Below are 17,913 nucleotides of genomic sequence, written 5' to 3'. Positions count from 1 at the left end.
AATCAAAATCATCTAGCCATGCCAAAATAGAGAGCTGGACACTGTCTGCAGATCCACACAAGTGGACAAGGGAAGAAAGAAAGAAAGAAAAAAGTGTTTGCCACAGCTCTGGAGAATGTGGAAAATGTGTTTTCATGTGCAGTCATAGAAATTTAATTAAAGGCCAAGGTCAGTTTTGTGAATTTTCCTCGTGCTGTCTTGGAAGGTCACTTTTTTCACATTAGTGAGATTCCAGTCCAAGTATTTTTTTCATGCAGCCATTGGGAATTGCACATTAATTGCTCATTACTGTGTGCATTTTTCTCTTGTGTTGCAGGTAGAAATTGAATACCCAGTGGGAAGGGGGTTAACAGATAATTTATCTCACATGCTGTACTGAATGCATACAATGCATGCTGTATATTAATGTCATGGTGTAGCTAATCACTTCACTGGCTTCCATGTGGAGAACAGCTCACATCACATGTAATTACACACTGTCGCTAGGCTACATTTACAATTAATTTAAAGAGGAATGTCCACAGTGGTAGCACCAGAGCTAGAGTAGCAAACTAAAATCTTTACACATTTAAATGTTAGAAAGGATTTCTTTGTGTATGCTGGTGATATAAAACTGATTAAACTACCATTTCTTAAAATAATGAGTCCAATGTGTCCTCCTAAGCTAACCTGTAGTTGAAAGGTTGAAGTATTTGCTGTTAGACAATACTCCCCTATAGTGTGAGAAGATTAATATCCTTTTTTAGTCATCTGTAGCTGCATTGCTACTCGATGGTCATCTTTATGCGATTTCTTGTTTTGGAAAATACAAATGATTAATTTTGTTTGTTTATAAAATGCAGCTCTTAGTTTCTATACTACATATCCTAATGTGAGAGTAAAGGTCTGTAAAAACATCAGAAACAGTGATGGAAAAATGTCACCGACTTCACTGTTCTATCCCTTAATCTCAGATTTTTCTGTAGCTGTTAAACACCCACTTGAGAATAAATCTAACGTTTGCAGCAGAAAATAGCTTCTCTATCTCTGTTGTGCAATATATTATAGAGGAATGATTTTTCATCAGCAGGACACTCAACAATCAGGCAGTTTTAAATACACACTATGTAGTCAAAACCTGCATACAGTTTGTTATGTGGTTTATAGTTAAGAATGGAACTGGGACACAACTAGACTAAATGTAATGTACCACATTAGCCTTGTGAACTAACAGCCAGTAATTAATGAAATAATATAAATCTATGTTTCTTGGTCTCAAAGTTGGTGACAGTCTGGTTCATCTTACTGGGCACCAATAACTGCCATCCAAAACTTCACTTATTATTCAGGTTTTGTGCTTTGAAGTTTATAAAGTTCACTTCAGATTTACTGGGCAGTTTTTTACTGTCTAGTACACTGAATCGAATGGAAGGAAGAGGCTCATTTCTTCTGAAGGTAGGACAAAATAAAAAATTCATTCATCCATCCCGTTCATATACACCACTTGACTGCCCCACCAAACATCCATCAGTCCACCCACACACAGACCTTGGCCTTGCTCTGTGAGGAGAAGTGTTGCTGGACAAACAGGGCTCCTAGGGCCATGCCAAAGTGTTTGTTGGCCTGGGTGAGGCAGAGCCTGCCCAGCTCCAGCTGCTGCTCGGTGCCGTCAATCTCTCGAGAAAACTCGTGGATGGTGCTCCTGAAGGCGGTGGTCAGGTGTTCACTTAGCGCTGCCACGATGCGCCACAGCATGTAGTTATGGAGAACCCTAGGGCAGAGGAAACAAGAGCTAAGCAGTTAAAAAACAGGCTCTGAAAAACTGTTTCCGAAAGAACACCTGACTCCAGTTATAAATGAAAGCACTAGCAAAGGTTTGAAACCAAAGAACCCATTGTTGTGCAATGTGAGCCCTTAAAAGTGAAGCTCCAGCTTCAGTTGGATGGACTCAACACTGTGGACAGAGGATAAAATATTCCCACTGACACCAGGTAATTTAACTCATGCAAGTACAGTATATGGTCTGTAATTGACATGGATATTCAGGGGGACAAACCAAAATAAGGAAGTGAATTAAAGTCCTGCATAAGCTGTGATTTTACTCCCTTGTGAATACGTACAAGCACAGCTGCAGACATCCATGGTCATATCTACAGATTCCACGTGGGAATAATACTTCCCTTGTAGTGGTTAGACAGACACAAATTTTGGACTGTACATAGATGTGTGCAGAGGAGCCCATGCAGAAACTTACATACTCATGGAGAAAGTGTAACAGCTGCCTTAGATAGCAAGGAAAAAGATGCTTTAGAATTTGCCTGAGAATCATACATGCATACTGGTGAAGAAAAGGTCTTGAAATAGCTGCACTCGTAGATGACTTTACAAGACAGTGGTGAATGCTAAAACATAGTCTGATAGTAGCACAATAAGAGAAAAGTTATAATAAGTGATTTTTAATGGTTTCAGATTTCCCTCATGTTAAATCAGAATTTGTAAAAATTACAAAAGGTGTCCCACAAAGCTCAGTCCTGGGGCCTGCTCTGTTCAGTCTTTATATAGATGCTATTGTCTCCTTTGTATCTGGTTCTAATGTGTATCTTTCTGCTGATGATACAGTTTTGTAATGTAATCCTAAAGTTGCACTGAATAAGCAAGAATAATTTCTTAATGCAGATAAAACATTCGTGATCTCCAGCAAAGTCAAAAAACTTGATGATGACATTCTTGTTATCTCTACTATGAATGGTACAAATATTAAAAGTCACAGAGTGCAAATAACGACGAGAAGCTGACATTTTAGCACCACTTGACCAAACTGGTGACTAAATTACGACAACAAATTGGTTTCTCATGTAAGAAAATAAATCATGTTTGTAAGGAAAAAAAAAAAGCTTACTGCGGCAACTTTTCTATCAGTGTTGGGCTACGGTGACATTTTCTACATGCATGCCTCAGCAGAGACTGTGACGCCCCTGGACATGCTTTATCACTCTGCACTGAGATTTATTACTGGTCATAATTACAATACGTGGGAATGTAATTATACAACTTGGGTGGCCCTCCCTCTCTGTCAGGTGTGATAGACACTGGGTTTTATTTATTTAAACTTTGGTTGTGTTTTGCTCCCTCACATTACTTTATTACTGTCTGTTAATGTGGACACTTACCAAATGACTTGATTGCACTGAAGATACTGATGTTTGATTGAGCTTAGAAAATCCAGCTTTACTCAGTATTCACCTGCATCCTGCAATAACCTGCAGAGCAAAGCCTAACTCAGTTTCATCCATCCATCCATCCATCCATCCATCCATCCATCCATCCATCCATCCATCCATCCATCCATCCATCCATCCATTATCTATAATGGATGCATTATCTATAATGCTTAATCCTCATTAGGGGGCTGGAGTCTATCCCAGGTGACTTAGGGCGAAGGCAGGGGACACGCTGGACAGGTCACCAGTCTATCACAGGGATATATACAGAGACAACCAATCACACTCACATTCACACGTATGAATTTATGAATTATCAGCATGTTTTTGGACTGGGCTACACAATGGCTTGGTGGTTAGCATTTTCACCTTGCAGCTAGAAGATCCCCGGTTCATGTCCCGGCCTTCCTGAGATCTTTCTGCATGGAGTTTGCATGTTCTCTCTGTGTCTCCGTGGCTTTTCTCCAGGTTCTCCGGCTTCCTCCCACAGTCCAAAAACATGCTCAGGTTAATTGATAACTCTAAATTGCCTGTATGTGTGAATGTTTGCCTCTATATGTAGTCCTGTGATAGACTGGTGATCTGTCCACGGTGTCCCCTGCCTTCACCCTCAGTCAGCTGGAATAGACTCCAACACCCCGCGATCCTAATGAGGATTAAGTGCTGTATAGATAATGGATAGATGTTTTTGGAAAGTGGGAGGAAGCTGTAGTACCCAGAGAAAACCCACACATGTACAGGGAGAACATGTAAACTCCATGCAGAAAGATCCCAGGAAGGCAGGGACATGAACTGGGGATCTTCTAGCTGCAAGGCAACAGTGCTAACCAAGACACTGTGCAGCCCTTAACTCATTTTCATCCTTTCTTTAATTGTATTTTACAGCCAGTCGTTGTTGTTTTAGTTGATTCCTTTCTTTTTACATCTTAAATGCTCAAAATAATGTTTTTTTTTGCTTGTTTGTTTTTTTTAACTAACCTTGCTTTATAAAATTGTATTGCTGTCAAAGTTTATTATTTGTGCAAATACATCTTTTATTTGCTAACCTGACAATGTTGCAAATGAAGCCTCTATGTGTCACTATACACCAGTTTTTAAAAAAAGAAACTGAAAAGCAAAGAATAACAAAATCAGTTTTAAGTAAATTTGCTAACACTGGTTAACTTTAATTTTTAGCTGCTAGTCATATCAGACTAAGAGATGCTGTAGCAGCAAAATCTCTGAGTGCACTGAACTGAATAAGAGTGCATTTAATGTCTTAGGAATTCAACTCTGCTCTTGGAAGAGTGAGGTTGTGTTATTTTTACTCTGAAAAGTTACATAGTACTGCTGTAATATTAGCACACTTTGCAGCACGCTCGCTCTTTTGTTCTCTTTGTAAAGTGACATCTACTGTGTCTAACTGTTATCTTGTCCCATCTGGCCCAGAGAGCTGTTTTTCCATCTGCCCTGTAAGCCCTTTAAAAGTCAGAGAGAAAGCAATGGGGAGACAGTGATGGAGAGCGAATAGTGAGGAGTCAAGAGGCCCAACAGTTAAAGAACAGCTCTCTACAATCCAGACTGAGCCGCAGCAGAGCGACAGCAGAGGGGTGAGGAAAATGTCGAGCACGAGTGAAGAAAATGGATCATTCAGTTATGTATTCAAGCTGTGTCTTCTCCCCCAGACAATGGAGAGCTGGTGTGTCCTCGTGCCCCCACTGGGTGCTCACATCTAATCTGCCCTGCAGGGACAAATGCCCCCTTCACCTACTGCGAGACTCCATGCAAACCTCAAGGCATGTTGTTGTTTTCCCTGTTTCTTTTTGCCCTCCTTTTTGTAATCATTTCCCTATGCATGACAGATATTAAATCAAAAGCGCCTTGGCAACAGCACCCCGAGGTCCCGCCAACATGGCACTTGTGAAGTGAATTTAATTGACGGGAAAAGGGAGAGGAAGGCAGGAGGTGGAGGGAGGGAGGGTAAATAAATGAATGAGAGACTCAGGTGGCATCCGCTAATCAACATGTGTTACAGGTGTGGCTGCTTCGCTTAATTAGCTGATTTTGTTGTCGCATGCTTGTTGCACGATATTCGTTTGCACAGCCTCACTTAGACAGGTGTGAGTTTGAATTTTAACGATATTCATGTGAGTCTCTGTATGTGTGTGTGTTTGGAAATGTGTGCCCAGAAGTGCAACTAAATGTGTGGAAGTCATCTATATGATAATGGTAAGACTACAGCACTTGGCTGCATGTGTGGGAGAGATGGGTGAGCTGTTTGACTTGAGGCATCTTTGAGGAAAAGTAATGACAGTAATCTCTCCGAGTAAGAGGGGATAATCCACAATGAGCTGTGTGGCTGCTGAAAACCAAACTCGCAATGCCAATTAATTTGTGGTGAGTGTTATTTTTCATAACAGCATGGATCAGAGTTGATTATTCAAGATTGTACTCAGCAGAAATTGGAAAAGTGCTGGTCATTTACAACACTTAAAACTGCATTTTCTTTTTTTTACATTTTCAGAATAAGAAAAGTCCTACAATCATGCAAATAGTGAGTTGTGTGAATATAACAGTATGCGTGTTGGAAGGCCTTGTCAGACAATGATGTACAGCCAGTAGAGGTTAGATAACACTAATATGGATGGTTTAGAAAGGCAGTCTCAAACAACCTGTAATGTCTCTTTAGTCTGGAGGAGTAAGGCACTTACTTGCATCACATTATGACTTTTGTTATGAATCTTTCAAACATTTATTACTCCGCCAGGGAACGCGGCAGAGTTATGTTACGATCGGCGTACTTTTGTCCATCTGTCTGTCTGTTGGCAATATTACTCAAAAACACACCAACAGATTTGGATGAAATTTTCAGGGAAGGTCAGAAATGACACAAGGACCAAGTGATTAGATTTTGGCAGTGATGCTGCTTATAGTCCGGATCCACGAATTTGTTAAAGATTTTTGTATAATTGATAGATAGCGGCACGGTGTCACTGTAACTATGACAACAAGTGAACACTACGTCAGCTGCCTGCTGACGATCACATGATTGTGATCCTACTACAAAGCCACCGCTGCAGACTTACCGGGACTCATCAGTCGGAAAGCACACGATGACTGAGCAGCCTTGGCGGAGTACTGCGCTCGCTGAGTGCTTTTCTTGTTTATATGTGGGACATTTCTATCTGTTTTACACCAAGAGTGAAAACCACTGACAGGTGAAGTGAATGACTTTGATTATCTTTTTAAAAAGACACCAGTCATGGTGTGGGATATATTATGCAGCAAGTGAACAGTCAGTTCAAGTGAATGTAGTGGTAGCAGGGAAATGGAAAGAATAAAGACCTGAGTGACTTTGACTGGGAGCAAATTGGGATGGCTACATGACTGGGTCAGAACATCTTCTAAACTCATACCTATGTGGACTTACAATCACCAGTTAACCTGCCATGCATGTGTTTGGACTGTGGGAGAAAGATGGAGCACAAACAGAAAACCCACACAGGAACAGAGAGAACATGAAAACTCCACACTGAAATACCCCAGATGACCAACAGATTTGAATTCAGAACCTTCAAGCTGTGAAGTGACCATTACATTTAAATTGTATTATGCCCTGAAGAAAGCAAGCTGATGGGAGACAGTTTGATTCTCTGATCAATGTTCTCCTGGGAAACCTTCAATCCTGACATTCCTATGGATGTTATTTTGACAGCTACCTAAACATTGTTGCAGACTATGTACACTCCTTTATGGAAACAGTATTCCCTGATGGCAGTGGCCTCTTTCAGCAGAATAATGCTTGTTGTCACACTGCAAACACGGTTCAGGAATGGTTTGAGAATCTCAAGAAAGAATCCCAGGTGTTGACTTGACCTCCAAATTCTCCACATCTAAAACCAACTGAGACTACAGCACTTGGCTGCATGTGTGGGAGAGATGGGTGAGCTGTTTGACTTGAGGCATCTTTGAGGAAAAGTAATGACAGTAATCTCTCCGAGTAAGAGGGGATAATCCACAATGAGCTGTGTGGCTGCTGAAAACCAAACTCGCAATGCCAATTAATTTGTGGTGAGTGTTATTTTTCATAACAGCATGGATCAGAGTTGATTATTCAAGATTGTACTCAGCAGAAATTGGAAAAGTGCTGGTCATTTACAACACTTAAAACTGCATTTTCTTTTTTTTACATTTTCAGAATAAGAAAAGTCCTACAATCATGCAAATAGTGAGTTGTGTGAATATAACAGTATGCGTGTTGGAAGGCCTTGTCAGACAATGATGTACAGCCAGTAGAGGTTAGATAACACTAATATGGATGGTTTAGAAAGGCAGTCTCAAACAACCTGTAATGTCTCTTTAGTCTGGAGGAGTAAGGCACTTACTTGCATCACATTATGACTTTTGTTATGAATCTTTCAAACATTTATTACTCCGCCAGGGAACGCGGCAGAGTTATGTTACGATCGGCGTACTTTTGTCCATCTGTCTGTCTGTTGGCAATATTACTCAAAAACACACCAACAGATTTGGATGAAATTTTCAGGGAAGGTCAGAAATGACACAAGGACCAAGTGATTAGATTTTGGCAGTGATGCTGCTTATAGTCCGGATCCACGAATTTGTTAAAGATTTTTGTATAATTGATAGATAGCGGCACGGTGTCACTGTAACTATGACAACAAGTGAACACTACGTCAGCTGCCTGCTGACGATCACATGATTGTGATCCTACTACAAAGCCACCGCTGCAGACTTACCGGGACTCATCAGTCGGAAAGCACACGATGACTGAGCAGCCTTGGCGGAGTACTGCGCTCGCTGAGTGCTTTTCTTGTTTATATGTGGGACATTTCTATCTGTTTTACACCAAGAGTGAAAACCACTGACAGGTGAAGTGAATGACTTTGATTATCTTTTTAAAAAGACACCAGTCATGGTGTGGGATATATTATGCAGCAAGTGAACAGTCAGTTCAAGTGAATGTAGTGGTAGCAGGGAAATGGAAAGAATAAAGACCTGAGTGACTTTGACTGGGAGCAAATTGGGATGGCTACATGACTGGGTCAGAACATCTTCTAAACTCATACCTATGTGGACTTACAATCACCAGTTAACCTGCCATGCATGTGTTTGGACTGTGGGAGAAAGATGGAGCACAAACAGAAAACCCACACAGGAACAGAGAGAACATGAAAACTCCACACTGAAATACCCCAGATGACCAACAGATTTGAATTCAGAACCTTCAAGCTGTGAAGTGACCATTACATTTAAATTGTATTATGCCCTGAAGAAAGCAAGCTGATGGGAGACAGTTTGATTCTCTGATCAATGTTCTCCTGGGAAACCTTCAATCCTGACATTCCTATGGATGTTATTTTGACAGCTACCTAAACATTGTTGCAGACTATGTACACTCCTTTATGGAAACAGTATTCCCTGATGGCAGTGGCCTCTTTCAGCAGAATAATGCTTGTTGTCACACTGCAAACACGGTTCAGGAATGGTTTGAGAATCTCAAGAAAGAATCCCAGGTGTTGACTTGACCTCCAAATTCTCCACATCTAAAACCAACTGAGTATCTGTAGGATGTTTGCAAAAAAAGGGAGGATTGTTGAGTGCTGCTTATGGCTCCAAAACAGGTGTGAACAATGGGTAAAAAGCAGGTGCTCACCTGAACTACCTTCTTACAATGAACTTAAAAGACTTCTTGAGAAAGAAAAGAAACTGGAGTTACATGCAATAACGCTATCCGACTACTGGCGGCAGAACATCATACCTCGTGGGCTCCGGATAAATAAATTTCCATCCTTTGGACAAGATAACCTTGAATTTAAACAAAAATGGGAGTCCGTACTAAATAAATGCTCTTTTGACCTGATGCTATTACTGATTGATGAGGCAAAAAATCAAAGAGAAGAAATCAAACAGAAGATACCGGAAGTAAAACGGAAGTTGTCACTTGTCAACGTGACACAACAACAGAAGGAGGAAGCAGCTATCACTGAAAGTAAAATAAACGACGACATACGTGAGCTGACAAAGACCATCACAAGTACAAAAATGAATAAGTTTCAAAGAGACAAAAAAGATTATGATGAAGGAGCCATCTATTCTTGGCAGCGCCGGCACACCCGGGGACCACCGAGACGCGGCCGTACAGTCTCATTCAGCTTACCGGGCAGCACCACAAGTGAGGACGAGGACCGCTCTGACACAAGTCTGGCTGGTTCTTCTCATTTTTTAGACAAAACCCGGACACCTCACAGTGGCGCAGGAAGAAAACACGGCGGGGCAGACGGGGGAGGAGGAAAACGACAGCTGAGACCTCGACAGCCCCATCAAAATTACCACCACCACCACAAACGGTAATCAATATATCTAATGTTCCTCTCCCACCAGACTGTCAAAAACTCCTATCAAGGGGATTATCTTTTGCACCTACTCACATAACCAATAGTTTTCAAACTAGAATAGAGCTCTATAAATTCTACCGCAACCTACATTTAAAAACATGGTACCACACACACCCCTCGCCCTGTACCACTTCATCCACGGACCCTTCACAGCCCCTATCCTACTTTAAACGAAAATCAACCTTCTTCCCACTGAGTAACAACTCATGCTTAAACGCATTTATGAAGAAAGTCGATCATGATGTCAACTTGATTCTACAAAATAACACAGCAACTACGTCAAATTTGTGCTCAGGTGAAAGACGAGCTATGGTGTGGCTTAAAAAAGAAGAAGACATCGTGGTGAGAAGAGCGGATAAAGGGGGAGCTACAGTAATATGGGGTAAGAATGATTACATCATGGAAGCCCAAAAACAATTAAACAATAGACAGTATTATGTGCCACTCAAATCGAACCCCACTGAGAACATAAAAAGAGACCTTTTTGCAATTTTGAACCCTGCACTGGAAAATAAGTGGATTAACAAGAATGAATTTGAATTTCTCTCTCCCTCTAACCCTAAACTGGCAACTTTTTATCTTCTTCCCAAAATACACAAAAACCTTCATTCACCCCCAGGTAGACCAATAATTAACGGAATTGACACTATTACAGAACCAGCTTCTCAATATATAGACTTTGTTATCAAACCCCTAACAATGTCACTGAAAGCATATTTGCAAGATACTACACATATACTCAAGGACCTTCAAGAAATGCAACAAGCCCCAAATGCTATTTTAGCAACCATGGATGTTGAGTCACTTTACTCAAATATTGACCACCAGGAAGGCCTAGAGGCCCTTGAACATTTTTTACAAAAAAGATCAAACACCGAGACTCCTCCGACACAATTTGTTGTTTCTCTCACCCAATGGTCCCTCAATAATAATATATTCCTATTCCAGGATCGTCTCTACCAACAAACCAAGGGGACTGCCATGGGGGCTTCATACGCCCCCAACTATGCGGGATTATTTTTGGGGCTATGGGAAGAGAGGTATGTGCACAGCACTGAAAACCCCTTCAAACAGCTCATCAAATACTATGGTCGTTACATTGATGACCTTTTCTTCATTTTTACTGGTACAACAGAACAACTTCAAGAATTTCATCAATATTTAAACAGCACTAATCCTAACATCAAACTCAGTTTGGAATTCAGCAACAAAGAAATAAACTTCTTGGACCTTCTAATATCACTGGATGAACAAGGCTCAATACACACATCTCTGTTCAGAAAAAGTACAGATCGAAATACTGTTTTACATGCTGAATCCTTCCATCCTAAGAGTCTCATTGAAAACATTCCATTTGGGCAATTTCAACGTCTCAAGCGCATCTGCAACTCTCAAACGGACTTCAATACCCAAGCTACGGAAATGCAACAGCGGTTCGTTCAAAGGGGCTACAAAGCAAAGACACTGAGTGGGGCTCTAACACGAGCAAAAACTTTGGACAGAAGAAATCTTCTCATAAGGAGACAGCGAGCTCCATCACAAACAAAAAACAGAATTTTCTGTACTTTACAGTACAGCAACATGGCATACAAAATCAAAAACGCCATTACAAAAAACTGGTCCATACTGGCTTGTGACCCTTCACTGGGCCCCTTGTTCTCTGAGCCCCCCAGGTTTGCCTTTAAAAAAGCCCCCACCCTCAAGGACAAAATCGTCAAAAACTATTTGCCAGCATCAAAACTTGAGACTTTTTTCAAAAAACCCATTGGCACCTTCAGATGTGGGGCATGTGTCCATTGCACACAGATCAATCGTTCTACACATTTTATGGACTCTACATGCACCTACACTTTTAAATGTCGTTCTTTTGCAAACTGTAATACAACACATGTGGTATACCGACTGGACTGTGTTTGTGGGTGTTTTTACATTGGTCGCACAAAAAGAAAACTGAAAGAGCGTTTTGCAGAACACAAATATGCTATCCGTAAAGGAAACATGGAATATCCGATTGCAAAACATTTCAAGAACATGACCCACACAAACATTAATGAACTCACAATCATGGCAATTGAAGTTATTGAGAACACTCCCCGAGGGGGTGACAGGTTGAAAAGATTATTGCAGAGGGAAACCTTCTGGATCCACTCTTTGAAAGCAACTGTGTTCCCTGGACTAAATGAAGAAATAGACTTTTCTCCGTTTCTGTAAATATATTAATGTGTTCTGAATGATTGTCTTTGATGATGAGGGTTTACTCACTGTTTCATGCCACTGTTTCCTATTCTACACACAGTGCCTTGCAGTCAGTAATTTTTTCATTTTTTTCATTATTTATTTTCTTCTATATGTTAACATGATGCATCATGGTTTATTATTGAAATATAGTGTTACATAATGAGCTTTATTTATGCATTATGGATGATATGCTTGCCTATTGCTCTGTGAAAATATTCCAAAGTGTATATATTTTATTTGTCTTTTATGAATGAATACTTGGGTGGAGTCACATGACCACACACGATCATGTGACTTCCTGTTAAGTGTTTTTTAAAAGTAGACTTCCTGCTGTTCAGTTCATTTACAAATGTTGCCCTGACGAAGACTTGGTGTCGAAACATGTTGGTGGTGTCCATGTAGCTAATAAAGGACTTTTAATTGAGTAAGTACAGAGTGCCTCGGACTTTTCTTGCTTCAGTTCAAGTCACAGTTACTGCTTCAGCAAGTTTTTTCTGTATTTCTATCTGTAGGATGTGTTGGAAAAAGCAGCTCCATCAATGGATTACACAGCTTCCAGGAGTTAAAGGATCTGCTGCTAACTTCTTGGAGCCTGATACCATCAAAATGCCTTCAGAGCTCTTCTAAAGTCCATATCTCAATGTGCCAGCTGTTTTGGAGGCATTAGTGGGGCCTAATGTTGTGATGTGTGTACATTTTTCAGCCTTGGATTAAATAGTGATTAGCTTCTACAACAGGTAAGAGAGAAACAGAGTAGCCAAGTAATCCCTGAGACGTGGAGCCTTCCAGACAAGTACTCATTTAGAACAGTGATGAGGCTGCTATCTGAGAATCATGAACACCTTTTGAGCAGTGATGCATATATTTCCTCTTACTAATCCCAGCAACGCTCCTTGTTTGCTGTGTCACTGCAAGTTTGATTCAGGATTTGTATCAATTTGATCTGTCTCCATTCATAAAGAGATCAGTAAGGGATGTTTTGGGCTGAAAGACGGGCTAGACAAAACACAAACTCTGAGGATATGGTCACGTTGTGTCTTCTGTCTGCTAGTTAGCTGCTGTCATCCTCATGGCTGCACAGTGAGGAACATTGTGCTGGAAAAAGTCAGCTACTTTATTTACAGACACCCTCTGTTTTTTACCTTATTAACATGCCCACGTGGCGTTTTTATATGCTGAAAGACACATCATAAGCAAAATAAGCAGTCAACGCCATGACTGAGGATTTCCACTTTGAAACTGCACTGTTTTGATGACAGTCTAAATCACAGATTCTGATCTCCAAGGTTTCATATATAACAGACCAAAGGAACCAATCGTGTCAGCTTGCAGGGTGGGGCTTTTTGTATCATTTTGCTTGTTGAGAATCGGTTTCCTGTTCAAATATGTACAGCTGAATTACTCCAGTATTACAAGTGGCCATTGTGTAGCATACAGGAGTTTGACAGTGTTTGAGTTGTAGGTGAGCTGGTGTGCTGAGCTGCAGTGAGGAGCAAGGACTTTACAGATCTGCACATTCCAGAGAAAGCAACGGCGTAGAGTTACATCAAAACCATTTTCAGTCAGAAAGGAGTTATCTAAATATGTAACTTTGATATACAGAGATGAGTTTTAGGGTTTATATCAACAGCCAAAGAGGAACTTTAAATAAAAATACATTTACAGCAATAAAAAATAATAAGTACTCCATTACAAGTTAAAGCCCTTCATCCAGTAGTTTACTGAAGAAAAAGTACTTTTTACTACTTCATAGAGTTGGAGAAAGAAAAAATAATCAAAGTTCTGCAAGACAAATTTGTATTTTCAATTTTTATTATTTTAATTCTGAACTTTACACTTTTTGTGAATATTGAACTTAACCTTTTGAAATCTCAAAAACATATTTAACAGAAACTACCTCAGAGGTTTAGAGAAAAACTAAAGGTTGGATGAATCTGTGGATATCTGAAACCTGTGACAAAGGGCCCCAAGCGCTTTATTCTAAGGGGGTTTTGTTTTACAATTTTTAAATTTAATTGTTTTTAATGTAAAATCTTAATACTACAAGTAATTACTAACTACAGCTGTCAGATAAAAGTAGTGGTATGAAACAATATTTGTGTCTGAAATGTGATGGGTTCAAAGTAAAAGAAATTTAAAAAAAAGTAAAATGCAATTACCTAAAATTATTTGAGCTATTATTATGTTTTTGTTTTTTTTGTTTTTGTTTTTACATGGAATCCACATTTCCTTCAACATACAAAATTAATCGTAATAGTACCAGATTTTTTTTATAAACAGTAGACAGCTTTCCACTGCAGGAACTGGGTGTCAGGAACAATGGAAGTTTGTTCTATTAACATATAGGGTTAATTTGACATTGTTGGTGGTGATGTTAGAGAAAAGACTGCTACTCGATGAGGACATAAAGAAGGCAGAAAAATGCTGCTTATTGTCTTCTCTGGATTTAACCAATTAGCATTTAGTTTTCCCTAAGTTTAACCAATCGCCACGAGACCTGGCGGACATTTCCTGCCCTGAAATTGGCTCCTCGAGATCTTCAGCAGGGGCAGGTCAGAGCATGCACAAAGAAGGAGCAGTACTAAAACAGCCAGTCACATCACAGGAAGAATACAAGAAAAGTACTCCGCCAAGGCTGCTGTCATTGTAATATTTTCGATGGCTAAAATGGCACTATAGAATGTGGTCATTTAATATAGATTTACCCACAAACAAAATGGCCTTGCGCTGAGCACAGGTGTGTGTTATGCATGTGTACGTTATGTACGGATACTGAATCATGTGACCTAAATATGTAGCGGATGGCGGGAACTGATGGGACTCAGAAACACCCCCATAGTTTAATCAATTGTTCCTTGTATGATTTCTGATGGATAAGTCATGATCAGTCCACAGCGGTGGATTTGTAATAGGTTCACAATCATGTGATCATCAGCAGGCAGCTGACGTAGTGTTCACTTGTTGTCATAGTTACAGTGACGCCGTGCTGCTATCTCGCAATGATGCAGAAATCTTTAACAAATCCATGGATCCAGACTTTAAGCTGCATCACTGCCAGAATCTAATCACTTGGTCCTTGTGTCATTTCTGACCTTCCCTGAAAATTTTATCCTAATCTGTTGGTGTGTTTTTGAGTAATAATGCTAACAGACAAACAGACAGACAGACAGACAGACAGACAGACAGACGGACAGACAGACAGACAAACAGACAAACGTATGTTGATCATCACATAACTCCACCGTTCCTTGGCGGAGTAATGAAATTGATTCTTTCAAACATGTGAACTGTAACACATGATCACCTTGTCCTTGGCGTTCTAAAACTCCCTTAGAGTGTCAGAACTCCCCACTCTCCCCTTCATGGTCACGTGTGGATATGTCAGTGTGTACTTTGTGCAGTAATGGAGTCACAGCAGGGCTAAATGAAAGCAGTGTGAGTGAGAGCGCTGTACAGATCAAGTGGTAGGTCTTAATCACCGGAGGACTGAGTGAAGGCTCATTAGCTGAACGGATTTTAATGGGGCTAGTTAGGGAGATGAAAAGACACTGTCCCCTTGCACTGCATCAACACATTACTGCAGGTAATGACCCTGTAGGTAATGGAGAGGCGAGGGAGGGCCGCCTCTATTCCAAACTTTACAAGAGGAACACTGTAATTTCAGACTGACAGTCAGGACAAATGTACAGATTTGAGTGTTAAATAATAAAGTGAAAGTGGAACAATGTGACGCGCACCAGTTTTCAAATTACAAACTCAAACACCACGGAGACAGAAAATCACATACACTTATGCTTTTTATTGTCGACTTTTATCCAAAGTACCGCATAGTAGCTTGACTGCACATATTTTCAGTTCAGGAGGCCCTGCTGGGATTCAAACCTCAACTGCTTAAAGCTACAGCGCCATGAAATCCACTGTTTGGTGAAGCGCTTCATCTGAAAATGCTTTACAGCGACATCGAGTGTATATTTTTAAAGGCAGTGGACCCAGCAGGAAGCGAACAGTCTACTGTGGCTGTTCCACTTCTCTGGATTACTCGCTGACGCTCACATTGTGCGCTGCAGCTCACCTAAATAAACGCTAAAACGACAGACTCTAACTGCTCGCCTTTAAATTGCACGACCCAAACACACACTGGATTCCCACACTGGCGTTCGCACACCCTCGAGAGTGACGGATGAACGGAGGGAGCAGACGGAGAGAGAGAAAAGACAGGGAGCGGCAGGGGAAGAGTGTGTGAGGGAGGCGCTGGTGTTGTCATTATGCTTTCCCCTTCATTGGAGGCCTGCTCATCTGGCTAATGGGATTGGCTGCAGTCACCACAGTGCTCAGAGACCTCACATACACACACACACACAAACACACACACACACACACACACACACACACACACACACACACACACACACACACACAGTGGAGGGAGAATGAAGAAGAAAAGAAACATGGATACAGGATGAGAAGACGTGGAGTTGACTGCTCTTGACAGTATGATGGGGAAGGAATCGATGCTAGAACATGGGAGGGATGGATGGAAACAAGAACGAAGAGAAGAACGTGGTGAATAGGTGCCTATAAAGACCAGAGCATGATAGAGGGTTAGAGAGAGAAAAAATGATAGATTGAGTTGACAATAGCGCCCTAAAGCCGCCCGAGAATAAAGAGCAGAGCAGGAGACAAGTGAAAGGGAAAACGATGGGTAGTAAAAGAACAGGTTGGAGCACGGAGTGTGAAAGGTGCACGGATGGATGGATGAATGAAGTAAAACATCTGGGAGGGAAAGTGAAAATGAGTGAAAGGCCGACTAAAAAAGAGAGAGCTGGGTGGAGGTAAGAAAAGGAGGATGTGAGGAAGACTGGCAAGTAAATGGAGCAACAGAAAGGCAGCAAAAAGAGTGAAGGAGGGAGTTGAAATGGCAAGAATCGATGAAGGAAAGAAGCAGGTGAAAATGGAAGGAATGGGCCAAGTAACATAGGAAAACTGTGAGATATAATAGAAGGAAAGATGGTTCTTTCATTTTTAAACAACCATGATGCCATCTGACACACACTAGAGGCAGATGAAGCTGTCTTCTTCTTATTCATCAGTCACCTTTTCACCTCTCAGAGTCAGTCTTCACACTGCTCCTCCACTTTAACAAGCAGCCAGACCTTCCTCTGTGTTTCTGTGTTTATACGAATGTCAGCCTGTACTGGCTTCTTCAGCTGTGTGTCATCTTCAACTGTACTTCTGGACTGTGTGTGCGTGTCAGTGAGTGACAGTCCATCAGAGTGTAGAAGAGTACAAAAGAGTGTTTCTGTGGTCCATTAGTGGCCCTGAGAGAAACAAAACCTCCTCTCCATCCGCTCTACTGGACAATGTTACAACGGACCAACACTTCAGCCTCGACCCCTGACTCCTGCTGCGAGAAGCCACACAATGGCTCTCTGTGTGGGCTAACAGGACTCAGACTTTGAGTGTGATACAAGTGCAAGAGTTTATACGACGAAAACATGGTCTGCTTTTTCTACAACACAGTGCTCATGTAATTGTACTTGTGGGAAATAAAGTTGTTTTGAAAGCTGTTTCACTGTGGTGATTGGCCTTGAACACAACTGTCAGATGTGGCTTTGGTTACAGTTTTCATGTTGTGATTGCCATTACCATGTTTTTTGACATGAGAGCAGCATGGTTTTAGGAATGGTGGTGTTTGCTTTTTAAGGTCAGAAAGCTCATATCTCTTAGCATCTATTGAATGGATTGCCATGATGTTTTCTAGACACGTGTGCTCCCTATTTAATAAATCGTACTAAGATGATCTTAAGACTTTACATTAGTCACCCCAGCAAATAATTTTTTTTCATATTCAGTCAACTATCTCTACACCCACACGAGTATATCGTGGCACATCTTTCTTTTTACTTTTTTGTTTTTTTTACAGATTGCCATGCGTTTGAAGGATCCTACGAATCCCTACGACTTTTGTGATCCTCTGACTTACATTTGACACTCTTAACAGGTAAAATGTTTTACTTATTCACTGACATACACTACCGTTCAAAAGTTTGGGGTCACCCGGCAATGTCATGTTTTCC

At 40.9% G+C, this 17,913-nt stretch overlaps 2 protein-coding genes across 6 annotated transcripts in view; one reads left to right on the top strand and one right to left on the bottom strand.

Annotated features, from left to right (window-relative positions):
- Window positions 1–17,913, bottom strand: part of LOC111582477 (endothelin-converting enzyme-like 1) — a 68,540-nt gene that overhangs the window by 24,732 nt on the left and 25,895 nt on the right. For both annotated transcript variants that reach the window (XM_023291155.3, XM_035957652.2), the window contains exon 7: window positions 1,528–1,750. In XM_023291155.3, the coding sequence (XP_023146923.1) occupies window positions 1,528–1,750 (223 nt within the window). The remainder of the gene's footprint in view (window positions 1–1,527; window positions 1,751–17,913) is intronic.
- LOC111575603 (uncharacterized) lies at window positions 8,857–11,915 on the top strand. 4 transcript variants are annotated; one of them, XM_055012244.1, is made up of 4 exons: window positions 8,857–9,550; window positions 9,894–9,980; window positions 10,547–10,638; window positions 10,734–11,915. In XM_055012244.1, exons 2-4 carry the CDS (start codon window positions 9,976–9,978, stop codon window positions 11,807–11,809), a joined length of 1,173 nt encoding a protein of 390 aa, XP_054868219.1. In that variant the 5' UTR covers window positions 8,857–9,550; window positions 9,894–9,975; the 3' UTR covers window positions 11,810–11,915. The 4 variants fall into 4 exon arrangements, with proteins under 4 accessions (XP_054868219.1, XP_054868216.1, XP_054868217.1 ...); XM_055012241.1 differs by lacking the exon at window positions 9,894–9,980; XM_055012242.1 differs by having other exon boundaries at window positions 10,547–11,915.

Source organism: Amphiprion ocellaris, chromosome 7 (assembly GCF_022539595.1).
Source record: "Amphiprion ocellaris isolate individual 3 ecotype Okinawa chromosome 7, ASM2253959v1, whole genome shotgun sequence".
Taxonomy (NCBI): domain Eukaryota; kingdom Metazoa; phylum Chordata; class Actinopteri; family Pomacentridae; genus Amphiprion; species Amphiprion ocellaris.
The sequence above is the reverse complement of the archived record's forward strand: the minus strand, read 5'-3'. Positions and strand labels throughout refer to the sequence as shown.

Coding starts and splice junctions, on each gene's coding strand:
- LOC111575603 (XM_055012241.1), top strand. CDS start 9,063: ATGCTATTACTGATTGATGAGGCAAAAAATCAAAGAGAAGAAATCAAA. Junction 9,551..10,546: donor TACCACCACCACCACAAACG/GTAATCAATATA, acceptor TTCCTATTCCAG/GATCGTCTCTACCAACAAAC. Junction 10,639..10,733: donor TTGGGGCTATGGGAAGAGAG/GTATGTGCACAG, acceptor CTGGTACAACAG/AACAACTTCAAGAATTTCAT.